The sequence below is a fragment of the Ruditapes philippinarum genome, unplaced genomic scaffold, assembly GCF_026571515.1.
Source record: "Ruditapes philippinarum isolate M1 unplaced genomic scaffold, ASM2657151v2 ctg886_1_1_1_1, whole genome shotgun sequence".
Classification (NCBI taxonomy): Eukaryota; Metazoa; Mollusca; class Bivalvia; order Venerida; family Veneridae; genus Ruditapes; species Ruditapes philippinarum.
The window spans coordinates 1-16,417 of record NW_026864768.1 but is presented as its reverse complement, the minus strand read 5'-3'; the positions used below and the strand labels follow the sequence as shown (position 1 = coordinate 16,417).

The window sequence follows — 16,417 nt, the reverse complement described above, 5'->3', positions numbered from 1 at the left end:
TCATTATGAATTATGTTTTTTTTTTCTTCAAAGAACGAGTGTATTTGTTTGGCAATATGGCGCTCAAATATTTTGGATATACTTGACAGTATTTAAAATGGAGTAAAATAAGCTAAGAGATTCATTCGGATTAATTATGTTCTCGACTAATTCAAGATCATATAAAGCAAGGTCTACTTGAAAATCAATTTCATTGAAGTTTTTAAAACATCTATATTTAATTGAGTTATGTTCATTAATCAATTGGGTGCATGCTTTTAATAATAAAAACACCAACGCCCTGATATGTGAAATCTTATTTATTTAATATATATATATATATATTTTTTTTTAAACATACTTTTATAGATATATTTAACCGCGTTTATGCCATATAGACCGCAGGCTATAATTTCTTTTGTTAAGTACTACACAATGACCATTCAATAACGGTCTATTCATAATCGATGTAATGTTTCACCTTTCTAGCGACTGTGTTTCAGTTCAATTTTTGATACTATACAGTACACACGTATTGAGATTTTGTGCTCGATTGTGTGCACATTATACATGTAATACACCCCTGATGATGGCATAATACGCCGAAAGTACTTGGGTATTTATACTTCTGTTATATGTTAAGGAAAGCAAACCAATATGCTGTAAGAAAGAAAAAAAATCTTATTATGAATGTAGGTATAAAATCGGCTGTAAGTCGGTAAACCGATATTGGCATCCGATAACGGCCCGACTTTGAGCATGATTGCACATCCGATGTCCAGCCGACTTCGGATGCCGATATCGGGCCGACATTGAAAATGATATCGGGCCGACATCGGTCCTATATGTAATGTTTGCTGGGTAATTGACGTTGAAATGTGATTTTTTTACAAAACGGCTTATATTAATTTTTTGATATCTATGATTAGAACATGTGCTGGGATTGACAAATATACATTTTATTTGGATTTTAAAGGCGCTTTAAGCTCAACATCCTAAGTGTCTGTGGATACAAAGAGTAGATATTTTAGTCACTTTTACCATCGAATCTGTATAAATTTACGGTATCCGTCGATGTATTTATATTTCCAAGTGTTTATTTACTACTCACAATAGTTTGTACGTATAGCAGTGCAAATATTTTAACATTTAATCATTTTTTTAAAAATATTTATACTTTTGATCAAGCTGTGTCTTTAATGATTACATATCATCGTTGGTCTTTAATACTAGTGAGAACTTCTCACACAGTCCAAGATACTGTACATGTTAATCTATTTATAAACTGAGTATAATGTATCAAAAAAGTTTTTTGTTGTTATTAAATGATTTGTATGAATGATATAATAAAGACTGAAATGTTTTGCGATGAAAAATGAGACGTTTGTGCGGGCGGTTAATATGGTAAATATCCCAAATAGTATTCCAAAAAGAACGCATGCGAAAATAACCCAAGTTGCCGACTACAAAAATAAGATTTACATGGTTCATAGTGTGGATAAGTGCCTGGTTTCTTGCACAGACTGCATGTTGGGTCTGTGATTAGTCCCCATCGGCATAGGTTAGCTGGAGATGGCAGGAGGTCATGAACTGACCTGAGGAGGAAGGATAGACGAAGTGGTTCATACTTCCAGATGTCTTCCCAGGTCAGCTTCCTTTCCATGGTTTCCCACGTTGTCCATGCACCCTGCGCACCCATCTCTACCGCTCTGGCCTGTCTCTTGTTCTCCTCTTCCTTCCGTACTTCTGACTGTATCAGGGCTCGCCTCTCAGTCTGGTTGGCTTGGCTCCATAGGAGTGTTTTGGTTGCACCAATACCTTGTCGTCCGACAGCCGTTACACCGACGATGTCCTTGTGCATGAGAGAGCTCTCCGCCTGGCTGACAGTCTCTGTCGCTGACCACTTTCTTCCAGTACGGGTAACGGTCCCTGCTTCCCGGATCTGCTCATCTGGGGAGTTTCTTAGGGTAAGCACCAGTCTTGTCTTCGCCGTCTTGAATTCTTCAACCAGTAAAGATAGTGGGAGTTGCAGTTTGTTGGTTTTCCCATACAGTCCAACACTGGAGAAACTGGGTGGGATTCCAAGCCACTTGCGAAGATGTCGGCTGGTGATTCTCTCTAAGGCTTCTATTGTTGAGCTAGGTACCTCATACAGCATCATTGCCCAGATCAGCCTTGGTAGTAAGGCATGCTGGTACAACCAGGCCTTGAACTTCCCAGGTAGGTTGCTCCGGTCTATCTTCTTCAGCCCGTCTTCTACCTGGTTCTCTAGCTTCTTGACGTTGTCCTTGTCTACTAGGCTGGCATCAAACCACTTCCCAAGGCACTTAATTGGGTTCTTCGTGATGGATGGGATCTCCTCGTTCTGTACTCGGAGCACGAATCTGTCTGTCGTCTTGCCTTTCTTGATAATGAGGGACCTGGACTTTACGGCCTTGAATTTCATTCGGGCCCATGACGCGACGTCTGTCAGTGCTGTCAACATCCATCTAGCCTGGACGTGTGTTGGTGTCGTCAACGTGAGGTCATCCATAAAACCTCGGCTTGATGGGAGGTAGATACCTGACTCTGTCTTTGGTCCGCGGGTCTCTCTAATGGCAGCATTGATGAGCAGATTCATCCCCATGACGAAGAGTACCACAGAAACAGTACATCCGGTGACTATACCTTTCTCCAACTTCTGCCACTTCGTCAGCTGGTCACCAACAGAAAACCGAAGCTTGATGCCGTCAAGGTAGCTGGTGATGATTTTCTGGACATGGTTGTCGACGTGGTAGTGCTGGAGGGCTGTGTAGATCAGCTGATGGGGAATAGATCCGTATGCGTTGGCAAGATCGAGCCAAACTACTGTCAAGTCTTTCTTCCCCGTCTTCGCCTCTTGAATTAGTTGGGTGATAGCGCTGGTGTGCTCTACACAACCGGAGAAACCAGGTACTCCACCCTTCTGGACTGAAGTGTCGATGTACGCGTTGGTCGTCAGGAAAGAGGTAAGTCTTCTGGCCAGGATAGCGAAGAATATCTTCCCCTCGACATTTAGTAGCGAGATGGTCCGGAACTGATTGACTGTCTTGGAGTTCCTTTCCTTGGGCGTGAATATTCCCTCTGCTTCCTTCCAGGCTTCTGGTACTTCCCCTTTCCTCCAAACCACCTTGAGGAGTTTCCATAGCCTCTTCAGTAGGAGTGGGCACATCTTGTACACTTTGTACGGGATGGCGTTAGGACCAGGAGTAGAGCCCCATCGAGCCTTCTTGACGACGTCCTTCACCTCTCCCAAAGTGGGTTCAGTGGTTACCAGTGGCGTCTCTGGAGGTAAGGCAGGATCTATCCGGTCACAGTCCCCTAGGGCGTCTTCTCTGTTGACATCTGAATGCGTATCATGCAGGTACTTCTCAACCTCTTCAAGTGGGGTCTCTAATGTTCCTGAACGCTCTTTGTCAAGCAGAGTCTTTGCAAATTTGTATGGGTTGGCTGTGAACGCAGCTCTCTTTCTTGTTCGCTCCCTCGCTTTTCTCCTCGTGTTCTCAGCTCGCCGCAGAGACTTCAACTGTGTGCGCAGTGTGTCACGTAGTTCGGACAGACCAAGGCGCTGCACTGGAGAGCTGTCTCGGTACTGCTTCTTCAGCTGCCTGATTTTTTTCCTCAGGTTCTCTATGCGGTGTTGCCTCCGGTTCGGCTTTGGAGCCTCCTTACGTTTCTTTGTTTCTTCAGTCCCAACCCTCTCCCTTGCAACAGAGTATACAAGGGTGGAAAGGGTGTGTAACTTCCGGTGTACTGGACCTTGCATGGATGATTCGAGGATGATTTCTAGGTCCTCGTCAAACTGTTTCCATGGTGCCTTCTCAGATGCCTTGGGCCACTTGATCTTGGGTGTTCTTGTGGTAGGCATTGGGCGTGGTCGGTCAGGGACGGCCTCTTGCTCCTGTGGTTGGCTGCTAGTGTCCTGCGAGTAATTCAGTAGCTCTAGAAGGGGGTCGTCTTCATCCATCATTGGATCCCGGGTGGCATCGTGCGCTGTCTCTTGAGCGGAGAGTTCATCAGTACTGTGGGTAGTCTCCTGACTGGAGTACTCCCGCGTCTCACTAGCCATACTGGCTATATATAACTTATATTGAAATGTTATTAATTTTATTTTTTTAGTTATTTTGCAAATAAGATTGTAGATCTACGTACAGTAGATTCTAAGAATTAAATGTTTGTGGCGAAAAAGTATCAAAATAAAAGAAAGAACTAATTAACTAGTGCGAAAATAACCAGAAACAACAACTGCGAAAATAAGATCTATATAAGAATATGTACAAAAATAAAATATATGTCTAGTACACTACGAAAATAAGATCTGTAACGAAATAAAAGCTAAATGAAAATTATGTAGATCTACATACGAAAATAAGGTATACTGCTTTATACGAAAATAAGACATGTTAGTAAATAAAACATATGAAAATATTATATATATGGAAATACTACATGTACGAAAATAAGATCCAATTGAAAATAATTATGATCTATACGAAAATAAGATCTGTAAACAATTAAAACCTGTATGAATTGATATTTGCACGAAAATAAGATCTGATTGAAAATATGATTTATACCAAAATAAGATATATAAGAAAATAAGATTTGTACGAGGATAAGAACTTTATGAAAATAGTGTCTGTTTTCGACCAAGATTTATAAGAAAATTGAAAGCTGTATAAAAATAATATCTTACGAAAATAAGACATGTTAAAAAATTAAACCTGTATGAAAATACTTTATGTACGAAAATAATATCCTATTGAAAATGTGATCTGCACGAAAATTAGATCTCTGCGAAAATAAGATCTATATGAAAATTATGTCCTTATAAAATAAGATATCTAACGAAAATAAGATTCTTAAAGATATGAATTCAAACAGGTATTATTTTTTTGCAGATCTTATTTTCGTACATATAGTATTTTCATACAGGTACACCTTTTGAACATATCTTAATTTGTATGTATCTGTATGTATATGTGAGTTACTTTATTCTTCATTTTTTTTCTCCTTTTGACTGTTTGCTCTTACATATGTTACATTGCTAAATACTTAACTCTTAACTATTATGTGAATGTCTTTGAATACTTCAACAAACCGTTGTGTATGATAATGCCATGAACTTTGTTATTGTAAATTATTATAACTGGGAGAGGACATTTTTCAGCTTTATAGCTTTCTGCCCAATCCCAAAATGTACTTTGTAAATATTGTTCACTTGTTAAATGCTTTGTTGAATAAATATGTTTAAACCAATTTGTATGTATCTGATTTTCGTAAGGGTATGTTTTTCATGCAGCTTTCATTTTCATATATGTTATAAGATCTTGGCCGAAAACTGACATTATTTTCATAAGCATATTGTACTTTACTTTTAGGTTGTGTATAATATTTGTATTCTTAAACTGAATTGCAACTGTACTCTCATATCCAATCTCTTTTTCCGCGTTAGCAATATTAATTCTTTTTAACGTGTGCGTGCGTGCGTGTGTGTGTGTGTGTTAGTTGCGTTTCCAATGGCACCTGCATATTCACACTGTGGACAACACATTGTGAATAAAGTTATAGTGTGTTAGGTGTATAATCAGGATAATTCACCAATGCTTCTTTTAAAAAAGAAATGAGCGCTGATACGACCAAGATTAATAGACTTTGTTATAACATTAAGCTACGACATTATCGTGTGTTTGTGGTACTTTTTATTCTTACAATTCGGCATTTTTCTAGTTGAAGGATCCAACGTTCCTACTTGAATAAAGTTGATCCCCTTTATAAAATATATATTTGGTCCCGCCAATCGTTTTTTCGTTTAGGACACACACTTACAAGAATTTGGTGATCATACGCCGCTTTTCATGAAATGGCACGGAAGTGTCACATTGAAGGTTCCATTGTAACCGCCGTATGAACTAGCAGCGGATGCTACAAAATTAAAAGTTTCACCATTTTCATGTTTAAATGTTGGATTTTACTAAAGTCGGACAGTAGTTTGCATTTGATAGTACAATCAAACCGACCCAGCAACATTTTTAATTTTGCCGTTTCGGACTCTCTTTAGGAATTCTTATTTCCCCTATTTTTTCCCTGCAGGTTGCCTTGGAAAGAGGGCAGAGTAACCCAGCAAACAAAAGACGTTGTACCAACGTTGTACTGACGTTAGACCCTGACGTTGGGTAAACGTTGGCAGAAGGTTGGATTTGAAAGTTTTTTAGACGTCAGAAACCGACGTCTATACAACGTCATAAAATGACCTTTATCCAACCTTTTCTGACCATAATCCAACCTTTTCTGACTATTATCTGACCATAATCCAACCTTTTCTGACCATTATTTGGACATAATCCAACCTTTTTCTGACCATAATCCAACCTTTTCTGACCATTATCTGACCATATGCCAACCTTATCTGACCAAATTTTCTGACCATGATTTAACCTCATTCAAAACTTTTGGAATATGATTTTTTTTGTCATTTTGAAGCTCTTAAATAGGGTTAATAAATAAGCATTCTTATGATTTTAGCAATTTATTTTATACTCGGAATCACAAGTACAAAACAAGAAATGTGGTACTATAACAAATGTAAGATTTACATAATATTTTTTGAAACTATTAAACTTGACGGTATGTACTTTAATAACGCTTCATGTATTAATTAAGCATGTTTTAGAAATAAGATAAACAAAATCCTTCTTGAATATTAACACTGACATTTTATATAGCAAACATCCATGCATGTGTTTTTTCTTATATCACCACTGAACTGATCACTCTGAGTTTGGGATTTTTCAATCATCTATCCAACTCACTGATTGTATATTTGTCTTTGTATTTTATAACTGAATCTAGATCTGAATGTTAAATGGAACAATATTCTGAATATTTTGTTATAACTATAAATAGCAATGTTCATGTATCTTCATTAGTATTCTAGCTTCTTTCGTCCTCCTACACTATGTCGATCTGGGGCATACTATAAGCGTATCATTACCGTCTCCAACCTGAGATCTCATCACACTTTCTGAAATTAAAAAAAAATAAAATAATCAGTTACAAGTGCAAGAAATAAATCACTTATACATATTATAATTAAACGAAATTCTAAAAAAACTCTCCAACTACTTAAAAAGATACTTATTATTTTTAATTTAGTTTAAACCATGTAGTTTCGTGTACCTACTGTTTATATCTATTAATTTTGATAAAAATGGCTTCGTGACTTTCATTATAAAATCAAGGGTAATAAGATCACTGTATTTTCTATAATATTTTGAAATATACCTGTCACAAAATCTTGGTAGATTTTCATGTTTCTTTTCCTCTAAATATTTTCATCTTCCTCCTGAACTTTTGACACATGTTGAATTATCATAATTTTCACAATCTGAAAGACGAAATATAATCGTTTTAGAATTTAAGCATGTGGTGGAAGGATGTTTGTCTAATACAATAGGCAAAATCCAATTACTATTAATCTTAGTTAACTCATAAGCGCATGAAAAACTGATATAACAAATACCAAAATGAAATTAATTCTACTCCCGCAAAAATTGATATTATTTTTTTATATTCAATGTACTTTGTACAAATGCTCATACAACATCAAAGAAATTCACATGTTACTGTCATTTTTATAGATACCATCTCTGCCCAGCATGATCTGGTCTGCTAAGTGTATATAGGACAGACTGGCTAAGTGTAAAAAGTTACGTTTTATGATACGAGCATACAACTTGTTGATAAGCAGGCTAATAAACAAACTATTACTTTTATTGATTTATAACTATGATAATGTGTTTTCTGATTGATAATATGTTGTTTGATTACATTAATAAAAAGATAGCTAGTCAAATACAATGTGCTTTCAGATATATCTTACCAAAGTCGTATCATTTACATGTATCAAATGCCATGAATCATTTTCATAATATAAGAAACACATGGTATGCTAACAGTATGGGTAAAGTACTTCAATTAACAACGAGTAGTTTAACAACTACACAGATATCAAATCAAACTGCATCTGATACATGTGTAAATGACTGGCCCCTCATATAAGGTTAATTCATGTTGATAAGAAATAAGAGGAAATTTTATTTACCAGCATTTAAATAATAAGAGTATTACGTACTGCATTTAACTTTTTATTGATTTCAATTGCTAGGATATTTCCTACCGTTTATTGTGCATTTATTTGGCATGGCGATATAGTGTGGGAAAAATGATCCCATTATACAGACTGTTCTATAGCAAATGATAAAGTGTTCTTACGTGGAAACAAAAATATTTATCTCGCGAAATCACGTTACATTAAGTTTTACCAGTCAAACATTTCAATGATCAAATAACCATCGAATCCAATCAAACATGCGGTAAATAAGCATTGAAAAACAATATATAATGTTTGCCTACCTTTTTCTTTTGTTTGGAATATACAACCTTGTCTGTCAACCCGTCGTTTTTTTGTCCGCCAATACAATTGAATTTCAAATCCGATAAGTCGCAAATTCGAATTTACTAAATTATTTACCACTATAAAATGAAGCCCTCAAAAATGATAACAGCTTCATTGTAAATTATATAAACACTTCTTAGACTAATTCGAGGAGATAAGATATTATTTAAACGAAAATAGAGCAAATATATTTCATACTGATCTGCGACTATCCGTTTACAGAGCGCCACCTATCGAATATCGTACGTTAGCCACCCACGTGATACTGTTGTTTTGATGGAGAAAATAAATATATAATGTTCCCTTTCTAAACTTAAACTTAAAATTCTCGCTGTTTATGCTTTCATTTATATATATATTGGTTTCATAAATTAAATTCACCTATTGTCAGATTACCGACCAAAACCCGACGTCGAGCCGACGTCAAAATGAAACGTCTGTTAGACGTCGGGGATTCAACGTCGATTTGACGTTGTATGAAGGTCACCGACGTCGCGACCAAAATTCAACGTTGATCCAACGTTGCGTCAACGTCGGGTGTTTGCTGGGAAACGGCATGATTTCAGAAATCGGTTGTTAATTATGGTCTGCTCCCCGACGTGCTACTGTCCAAATATTGATTATTCTTGAAAAATAAGCTGAAAGTTTGAACACAAGCTTTGTTCCAGAATTACATCACAGGGTACACAAATGTCGAAAAATGTAGTTCCCTTATGTCATACACTCGTTAGAAGACTCCCTTTAGTACAGTTTAATCGTCCAGGCGCATGGTTAAGGTATATATTGGTCAGAGATGGGGTAATCGGTCACAGTACTTGAAAGCAGCTGTAATTGATTATTCAGAAACAAGTTATCAGGTGCATTCAATTACTGATCTGAATTTGAAAACCTGTAACTATTTATTTTCATTATGGATGAAACAGCATGCAGTGTTGATATTTGTGATTATAATCTTCTTTTTCTTATTTTTTAAATAATAATTAAAAAAATAAGTATAAAGTATCAAAATCAAGTTTTTATTTTTATATAGCCTTTACATTGTTAAAATGCGATGTCATTACTACAGTTTATATACTAGTACATGTAATTCTTTTACGACGATTATTGTCACAAAGTTTCATTTTTAAACCTTATTTTGCAATAACAGTTCTATACACATTTCCCGATATTTCTTCAAAGGTTCCATTTTTGCTGTTGGGTCTTTGGCCAGCTCGTCATATTTTCTCATTCTAAGGATAGGTTGAAATGCTTCTGACTGTTCAAACATGATGGCCTCTTCTTTTGTCATCGGTCCACCTTGATGAACCAGTGTCTTCTTACTAGCATCAGACAGTTCTAGAAAAAGAAAACTTTTAATTATTTATCCTATGGCTACAATTAAAGGTTAAATTGCGAAGTAAAAGCATAATTCAAAGTTTTTCAAATAAAACATTTCCTCTGTGTGAGAATTTAGAAAGCCTTTCAATACTTTCTGATATATAAACTTGTTGTTTCAAATGCTAACTCCTTGGAAAAGGTACTTTATTTTTTTTTGCAACATTTCATAATTCAATAGTATCATGCTTTTATAAGAATTTTACCGATTCGTAACGGGATCAGACATAAAAGTTTTTATGGTTATTCTTACTTTCATAGTAATCTTTATATTTATAAACAAGATATCTTTTGGCTTGCACATGACCTGCCACGATGTCACAAACAAGTTTTGGGAACCCTTTATCAATAAGATATTTCCCTCCAACGACGTCATGATCTTTTGTCCCAACATTTTCCCCATCAGTCACCATTTCTGGTAGGTTTTCATCTATACCCAACAAGTGACCAACATCATGAAGGAATGCAGCCACTATTTCCTAAATAAAAATGGTATACATGTACTCATAAAAATACCAATGTTTAACCGGAATGCTTAAAAACATTTGACATAATTTTGAAGATGCGTTGTATGTTCGCGATTTACTGGCAATCATCTGTTTCGTTTAATGATTGAAAAAAGACATTCGAAAACGATAAGCAGATACACGGCCGAAGTTATAGTGGCTAACTTGCATATGTTAGTTCTTAGTTTTCCAATGCAAAACCATATAGAAATGTTTGTCTAACTTGCATAACAATGAAATAACTATTTCTTGTATTATAGTTTGGGGTCTTTTCTTTTGAAAATGTGTCAAAGTTAAATCGTATAATACATGCACAGTGCGTTAACTGGAGTGCAGGTATTAGTTACCCGCACCCCAGAACATGTTCGTTGATTGGCTTATTTTTGCTGGGGTTAACTTATTGTGACGGCAGGGAAAGGGAAAGCGAAAGAAATATCATATTCAGATGCTCGTTCATTGGATACTTTTTCAGGGATTTCATATTGTAACAACAGGGAACGTGTTTTTTTTTATGTTTGACTTTGATACAAAAGAGAGAGAACATCAAAACACTCGGGAATCTGATTTATACTCGGGGACTACGCCCCCTGGTACTAATCAGATAGCCTCGTGTTTTGATGCTCTTTCTATTACTAATTTCATTGACAATGTTTAAGTTAGGATTAATGCCGGCGCACGATATATCATTTACATTTTATTTTAGAATGACCAATGGTATTTCGACATATCATTTTGTAAGTTTAAAATAACCAATGAAAACTCGTGTTATATATTCAGTTCTTCTCTGTATATTTTACAGGATGCCAATTTAATTTCATTCCGGTCTTCGACCGGGCGATTGATAAAATAAATATATAAATGACCAATGAACCAAACATTTCCATGAACTTGTTTCCATTATTAATTTGCGCAACTATTGATGAATAATTCATATTTGAATGGTTTAGCCAATTTAATTAAAACTTTGCCAGGTTCAATTTGCAAAATATATTTTCATTATGAAAAAAATTCATTCATTTTCTAAAACAATATAAAAACATTAGTGGCTTGATGGGGGCGTCATCGGTACCCGCAATTACCACTACCGTCTATGAACATGCTCGATCAAATTGAGCCTGCAACATTTTCAATTCGTTTTGTACCCTATTTAGGGATTTCGTTTCTTTCTATTTTAGTGGCTATATATGACCTCTAAAATCGGAATCAAATGTACATTTCTAGGCAAATTCGATTCTTTTATGCAGGAATGATTCAGCAGGACAATTAATGGAAACTGTGTAGCTATGCAAGTTGAAAATAGGTTTATAACTAATAATAAGGACCATAAGTAACTCTTACTTCCCGCACAGCACCATCTTTCTCGGCACACATGGCACATTGTATCGAGTGTTGTGTTTTTGTAACATTTTCTCCAAGATACTGTGATTGCCCCGCGTCCTCATACAACCGAAATATTTCATTTACAATTGACACAACCTCCATGATAGAAATATATAGTCCTGAAATAAATAAATGTTGGTCACCTTTATATAAAGATAAGAGATCTAATCTGCCAATCCAACAATTATGGCTAGGTCATCGTCCTTAAAGAGCCTCTATTTACTTTGGTATTGTATACTATTATCATCGCTTTTATTATATTTACAACACAGGCAGTCGGTATGTGGCTTGGTTAGTATAAATGTACATGCATGACCACCCCAACTTTTTTGATAAATTAAATATCTTTTTTTGATTCAAAATATCAATGTTTAAATCATCATATTTACAGTAAAACAACAATAGAAAGTTAATGTTTTAATGTTATCCTTATGATAGTATACTATATTAAGAAATAAATAAAAGATAGAAAGGTTCACCGGCCTTATTTTAAGTTCCAGATCTTTGTTAATTTTCAACCAATTTTCACCAGATGAAGTGCAATCTACTTAGAAATAATGTCTGTTTCAAAAATGTACAGTTTGTAGGAAAAGATCGGATTTTAAAACGAAACTGTACCCTTTGTCTGGTTGGACATCGCTCGACCAGCCGAAAATAATGTACTTTTCGGCAGTCAGTCACACTGCCTAACACAATAGTGTCTAACCTTCGCTAAGAAACTAAACATGTAAACAAATACATGTAGTTATTCAATGCTGGGAGTTGTTGCCCAAGTTTCAAAAGCTATAAGTTTAAAGTTAATCTTTAGTACTGATTTGCGAACAGAACTTGATCGGTAAGTCATACCTTGAAGACAGACTGTATTGTGATAGTGACCCCAGAGACCAAGCCTGCTTTGGATACTTGCAAGAAGAAAATTATAAACGAGGACAATGATACAATGCATAGTGACATAATAACATACATTGGAAAAAAGGTTAAGGTTGTTAAGAAAAATTCTGTAGTGCTCCGGTGAGCGCCAATAAAATTATGAGCCAATCGGACATTCAGACGGACAGGCTTGACTTCGGAAATAATTAGTTATATTAGGATATTATCAGATTGGAAATATTACCTTAAATAAACCACCAATGTGAAATGGTAACTAAAATCTCGTTCAATTTATAACAAAAGAAGTCATTTTAATAAATTTCCTTTAACAATAAATAATGCCAGGATTGCAACTTTGAAATATCAAATAATGCAATAAAGTAGTGGCACAAAATATTGTAAAAGAGTTTAAAGTCTGTCAGTGCATTTAAAAAAATATGACAGAGACTACAAGGTTTCCCACTGTTAGTTAGTTATAAAATAATAAAATGCAATTTCTCACAAATAATTACTTAATTTCTCATCTAATATTCTTTTTCAGAAAACAAATTCATTTAGAGAAAGAAAATACAAAAATCAATGTTTAACAAAAGCCAAAGAAAATCGAAGTCGTGGTAAATCTGAGTGGGAACTCTTTTATACTCACCAAAAATCTGGCAGACCAGCACAAAAGGTGTCGGAAATCCGTCTTGAATGAATCTACAGGATTCCCATATAAATAAGGGAAGTCCGTCATAAAATATTGCGGGCTTAAGAAAAACCGTCATAAAATCATGGCGGACAAAACTTAAATTTAGCGACTATTTTTAGACAAAGTAATAGCTTAAATCAATAACGTGTATAAATATAAAGGTGACTTTCTGATGAAAACATATTACTCTTTAATTAATACTCTTAATGACACAAAATAGCTCTATAATAGAACTGGGACATACGATTATCGTATGATCCAGAATAGACCTGTCAAATTACGTGAGTTACAGATAGGTCAACACAAAAACACACACATTAAAACTTGAATTTATTTACTCTAAGTCATCTGAAATAATAATGATATCAACATGGTGTAGACCTTAAATATATAAACACGGAGTAGCACCTTAAAATGAATATTTAAACATATTTTAACAATAAAATCTAATTTTAACTGCATATATAAACAAGCACGTTTGTAAACAAAGAAACCGTACGAAAAGATCATAATCCTTCTTTATTTAACTAGTTAGCAGTTTCCTATATATTCTATATCGTCAGCAAACGCGTCAGCATTTTAGTGCGACCCCCATTATTCCCCTTATCTTATTTTTACAGCGTGTTGTTTGCACGACATAGCGGAAGTCAAAATATGATATAATAAAAACAGTTTGTAAAATTGTTTCAGTATTTGTATGAAGTACATGATAGTACAAGATAAGATATGAGTTTTAAAGACCATCCTTTGGCATTAAGTATGTTAGTTTCATCGTAAATGCTATAATGATTATTTTAATTTACCTCTTGTCGTATTTCGATTCAGCACCGGTATATGGTGGGTGGGGTATGGTGAAAGGTCATGTCTAAAGTTTGAACAGTGGCATGCACAGACACTTGGGGTGTGGAGCTTAAAACGCCTTTAAAATCCAAATAAAATGTATATTTGTCAATCCCAGCACATGTACTGATCATATATATCAAATGAACTTAATAATATGAAATTAGGTGCTACCTATGGTGCGGAAAGCTCTTGTGAATAATGATGTTTAGTGTACACGTAAACCAGATCTTTAATTCTTGCAGTACAGGCATTTTGTAACGTAAACAAAACGAATAAATAAAATCTCCGAACGTAAAAGGGATCACTGCGCATGCGTCAGCGTTTGGAAAATCCTGTCAGCCATTTTTGTAATCTCTAATCACAGTTGTTGTTTTAACGTTATTTTTTCATGTGCTTATTTATCAAAAAAAGATATGTTAAAGTAACTTTTTATATTTATAATCGTTACTATATAGTTCTTATCAATGAAATGCATGTTTATAATTTTATTTTCTGATTTTGTACATCATTCTTTCACCAGAAGTGTTATTTAGCATGCATCTGCTAGCAATAGTCTGAATTATGTAGATGCTCATTAAAAGCGCTCTGATATCTATATTTAGCTCAAAAGGATTTCAAAATGGCGGCGCCCAGTAAACACAGCTTATTAGGTATAGGATATATATTTTTTGATATTTTCATTTACTTTTAATTTTATTTCATTTGAATTGATACGCGTCATTCATGTTATCTAAAAGCGCTACAGCCCTCGCGGCTCGGACTTTCCACGTATAAGACGTGTTGAAAAAATTTCATATTTCTTAATTTTCAACGTCTATAATAATACACATGATAAAAATGTTCGCTGGAAAAAATCCGCACACCTACCGTCAACATCACCGTATTGGTGATGTTGACGGTAGGTGTGCGTATTTTTCCGGCGAACATTTTTATCTTGTGTATTATTATAGACGTTGAAATATGATTTTTTTTCAAAACGGCTTATACAGTAAAACTTGTCATATGTGACTTTCCATGGGACCATATCAAAAAGGTCACATATGACAGGGAGTCTTTTAATCCAGGTTCCCAAAAAAATCATCAGTTGTTTCAAAATGCTATTTTTACTTGTTTGTCTTTTCTTTGATTGTGTTTTCTTTGTGTTACATATATGTAATATTTAAATATGGTTTTTTGAAGATAAAAGGTAATTTTTATTTAAATACTTTATTATGGTTAAAATGTTTTTAGAAATAAAAATGTTTACATGCATAATTATACAAATACAATGTATTATAGATATAAAATTTTAGAAGAAGAGTTTTTAATTTTGATTTCCAATCTTCCACAGTTTTAACATTCACATCTCCTCTTTCGCCACTCATGGTCCTATATGATATACTGTTTCTTAATTTGAAAGAGTCAAGCCAACCATTTGAGGCATTAAATTCAGTCTTTCCCAGCTGTTGGGCAAATTCAATTGCTTTTGTCTGTATCATTGGACCTGTAAGGTTGATGTTTCTTCCTGTTACATCACGACACCATGCCAGTGTAAGGTCGTTGACTTCTTCATTCCCTGGAAAAAGAAGGAGGAATGAATTTTCTTCTCATACATGCAAAGTTCAGAGAGTTAAAAGTTTAAGTTTGGGGGTGTAGTGTATAAACAGGCATTGTTGTCTTGTAAATCTTTGCTTTATTTTTCCTATCAATTTAGTGAAAAAATATAGAGCTGTCATTGATTCAGTGCAAAGCATATCAACGATATATCGATATCAAGTGACTAAAATCAATGATACACCGATATATCGATAATATCCTATACTCACTTGTCTGTCATTCACTTTCATACCTGTTTCAATGATTTCAGTCAAAAACATGTTCTGTACAGTGTCTTGTCCACTGCATGATTTTTACTAGACAATATTTTTGTCACCATTGCTATGAAATAATTCCACTTTATAACAAAAGCATAACATTAGATATAAATAACTGTTTCTGCATAGTTTTGGGTGAATTGTATAATTTCTAGACATTTAATGTAATTAAGTCAAAAGTATCGATTTTTTAAAATTTGTATCGATTATCGATCGACAAAAAAATATCAACGATACATCGATATTGTCGATATCGATGACAGCTCTAAAAAAATATATATCGAAAAAAATACCTGTGAGATAACGACGACGTTTTGAAGAATTGGGCATGTTGTTTTCAAAGTCACTCAAAATGTCGGCCTTTCGCTTCCGGAGCGTCTGTATCTGGGTTTTGCCGACGCCCATTTCCTCAGCTTTTTTGATTGCCTGCTGAATTTTTTCTTTA

General features: G+C 34.8%; 2 protein-coding genes and 1 long non-coding RNA gene across 5 annotated transcripts; all 3 read right to left on the bottom strand.

The window, feature by feature from the left end:
* Positions 1-6,604: 6,604 nt before the first annotated feature.
* On the bottom strand, positions 6,605-9,005 carry LOC132726738 (uncharacterized). The gene is made up of 3 exons (XR_009625244.1): positions 8,413-9,005; positions 7,282-7,384; positions 6,605-7,021 (listed from the first exon to the last, which is right to left on the bottom strand). It is a non-coding gene; the product is annotated as an uncharacterized LOC132726738 (long non-coding RNA).
* A 482-nt stretch (positions 9,006-9,487) lies between these two features.
* On the bottom strand, positions 9,488-14,231 carry LOC132726734 (2-amino-1-hydroxyethylphosphonate dioxygenase (glycine-forming)-like). Of its 3 annotated transcripts, none has more exons than XM_060712091.1 (4): positions 14,080-14,231; positions 11,674-11,834; positions 10,083-10,308; positions 9,488-9,790 (listed from the first exon to the last, which is right to left on the bottom strand). In XM_060712091.1, exons 2-4 carry the CDS (start codon positions 11,815-11,817, stop codon positions 9,579-9,581), a joined length of 582 nt encoding a protein of 193 aa, XP_060568074.1. In that variant the 5' UTR covers positions 11,818-11,834; positions 14,080-14,231; the 3' UTR covers positions 9,488-9,578. The 3 variants fall into 3 exon arrangements, with proteins under 3 accessions (XP_060568074.1, XP_060568075.1, XP_060568073.1); XM_060712092.1 differs by lacking the exon at positions 14,080-14,231 and adding an exon at positions 13,776-13,863; XM_060712090.1 differs by lacking the exon at positions 14,080-14,231 and adding an exon at positions 12,562-12,941.
* An 877-nt stretch (positions 14,232-15,108) lies between these two features.
* LOC132726742 (tigger transposable element-derived protein 4-like) lies at positions 15,109-16,409 on the bottom strand. Its single transcript, XM_060712097.1, has 2 exons — positions 16,266-16,409; positions 15,109-15,674 (listed from the first exon to the last, which is right to left on the bottom strand). Exons 1-2 carry the CDS (start codon positions 16,375-16,377, stop codon positions 15,346-15,348), a joined length of 441 nt encoding a protein of 146 aa, XP_060568080.1. The 5' UTR covers positions 16,378-16,409; the 3' UTR covers positions 15,109-15,345.
* Between the last annotated feature and the right edge of the window lie 8 nt (positions 16,410-16,417).

Coding starts and splice junctions, on each gene's coding strand:
- LOC132726734 (XM_060712090.1), bottom strand. CDS start 12,661: ATGCATTGTATCATTGTCCTCGTTTATAATTTTCTTCTTGCAAGTATC. Junction 11,835..12,561: donor CAATACAGTCTGTCTTCAAG/GTATGACTTACC, acceptor TATTTATTTCAG/GACTATATATTTCTATCATG. Junction 9,791..10,082: donor ATATAAAGATTACTATGAAA/GTAAGAATAACC, acceptor TTCTTTTTCTAG/AACTGTCTGATGCTAGTAAG.
- LOC132726742 (XM_060712097.1), bottom strand. CDS start 16,377: ATGGGCGTCGGCAAAACCCAGATACAGACGCTCCGGAAGCGAAAGGCC. Junction 15,675..16,265: donor ACGTCGTCGTTATCTCACAG/GTATTTTTTTCG, acceptor TTCTTTTTCCAG/GGAATGAAGAAGTCAACGAC.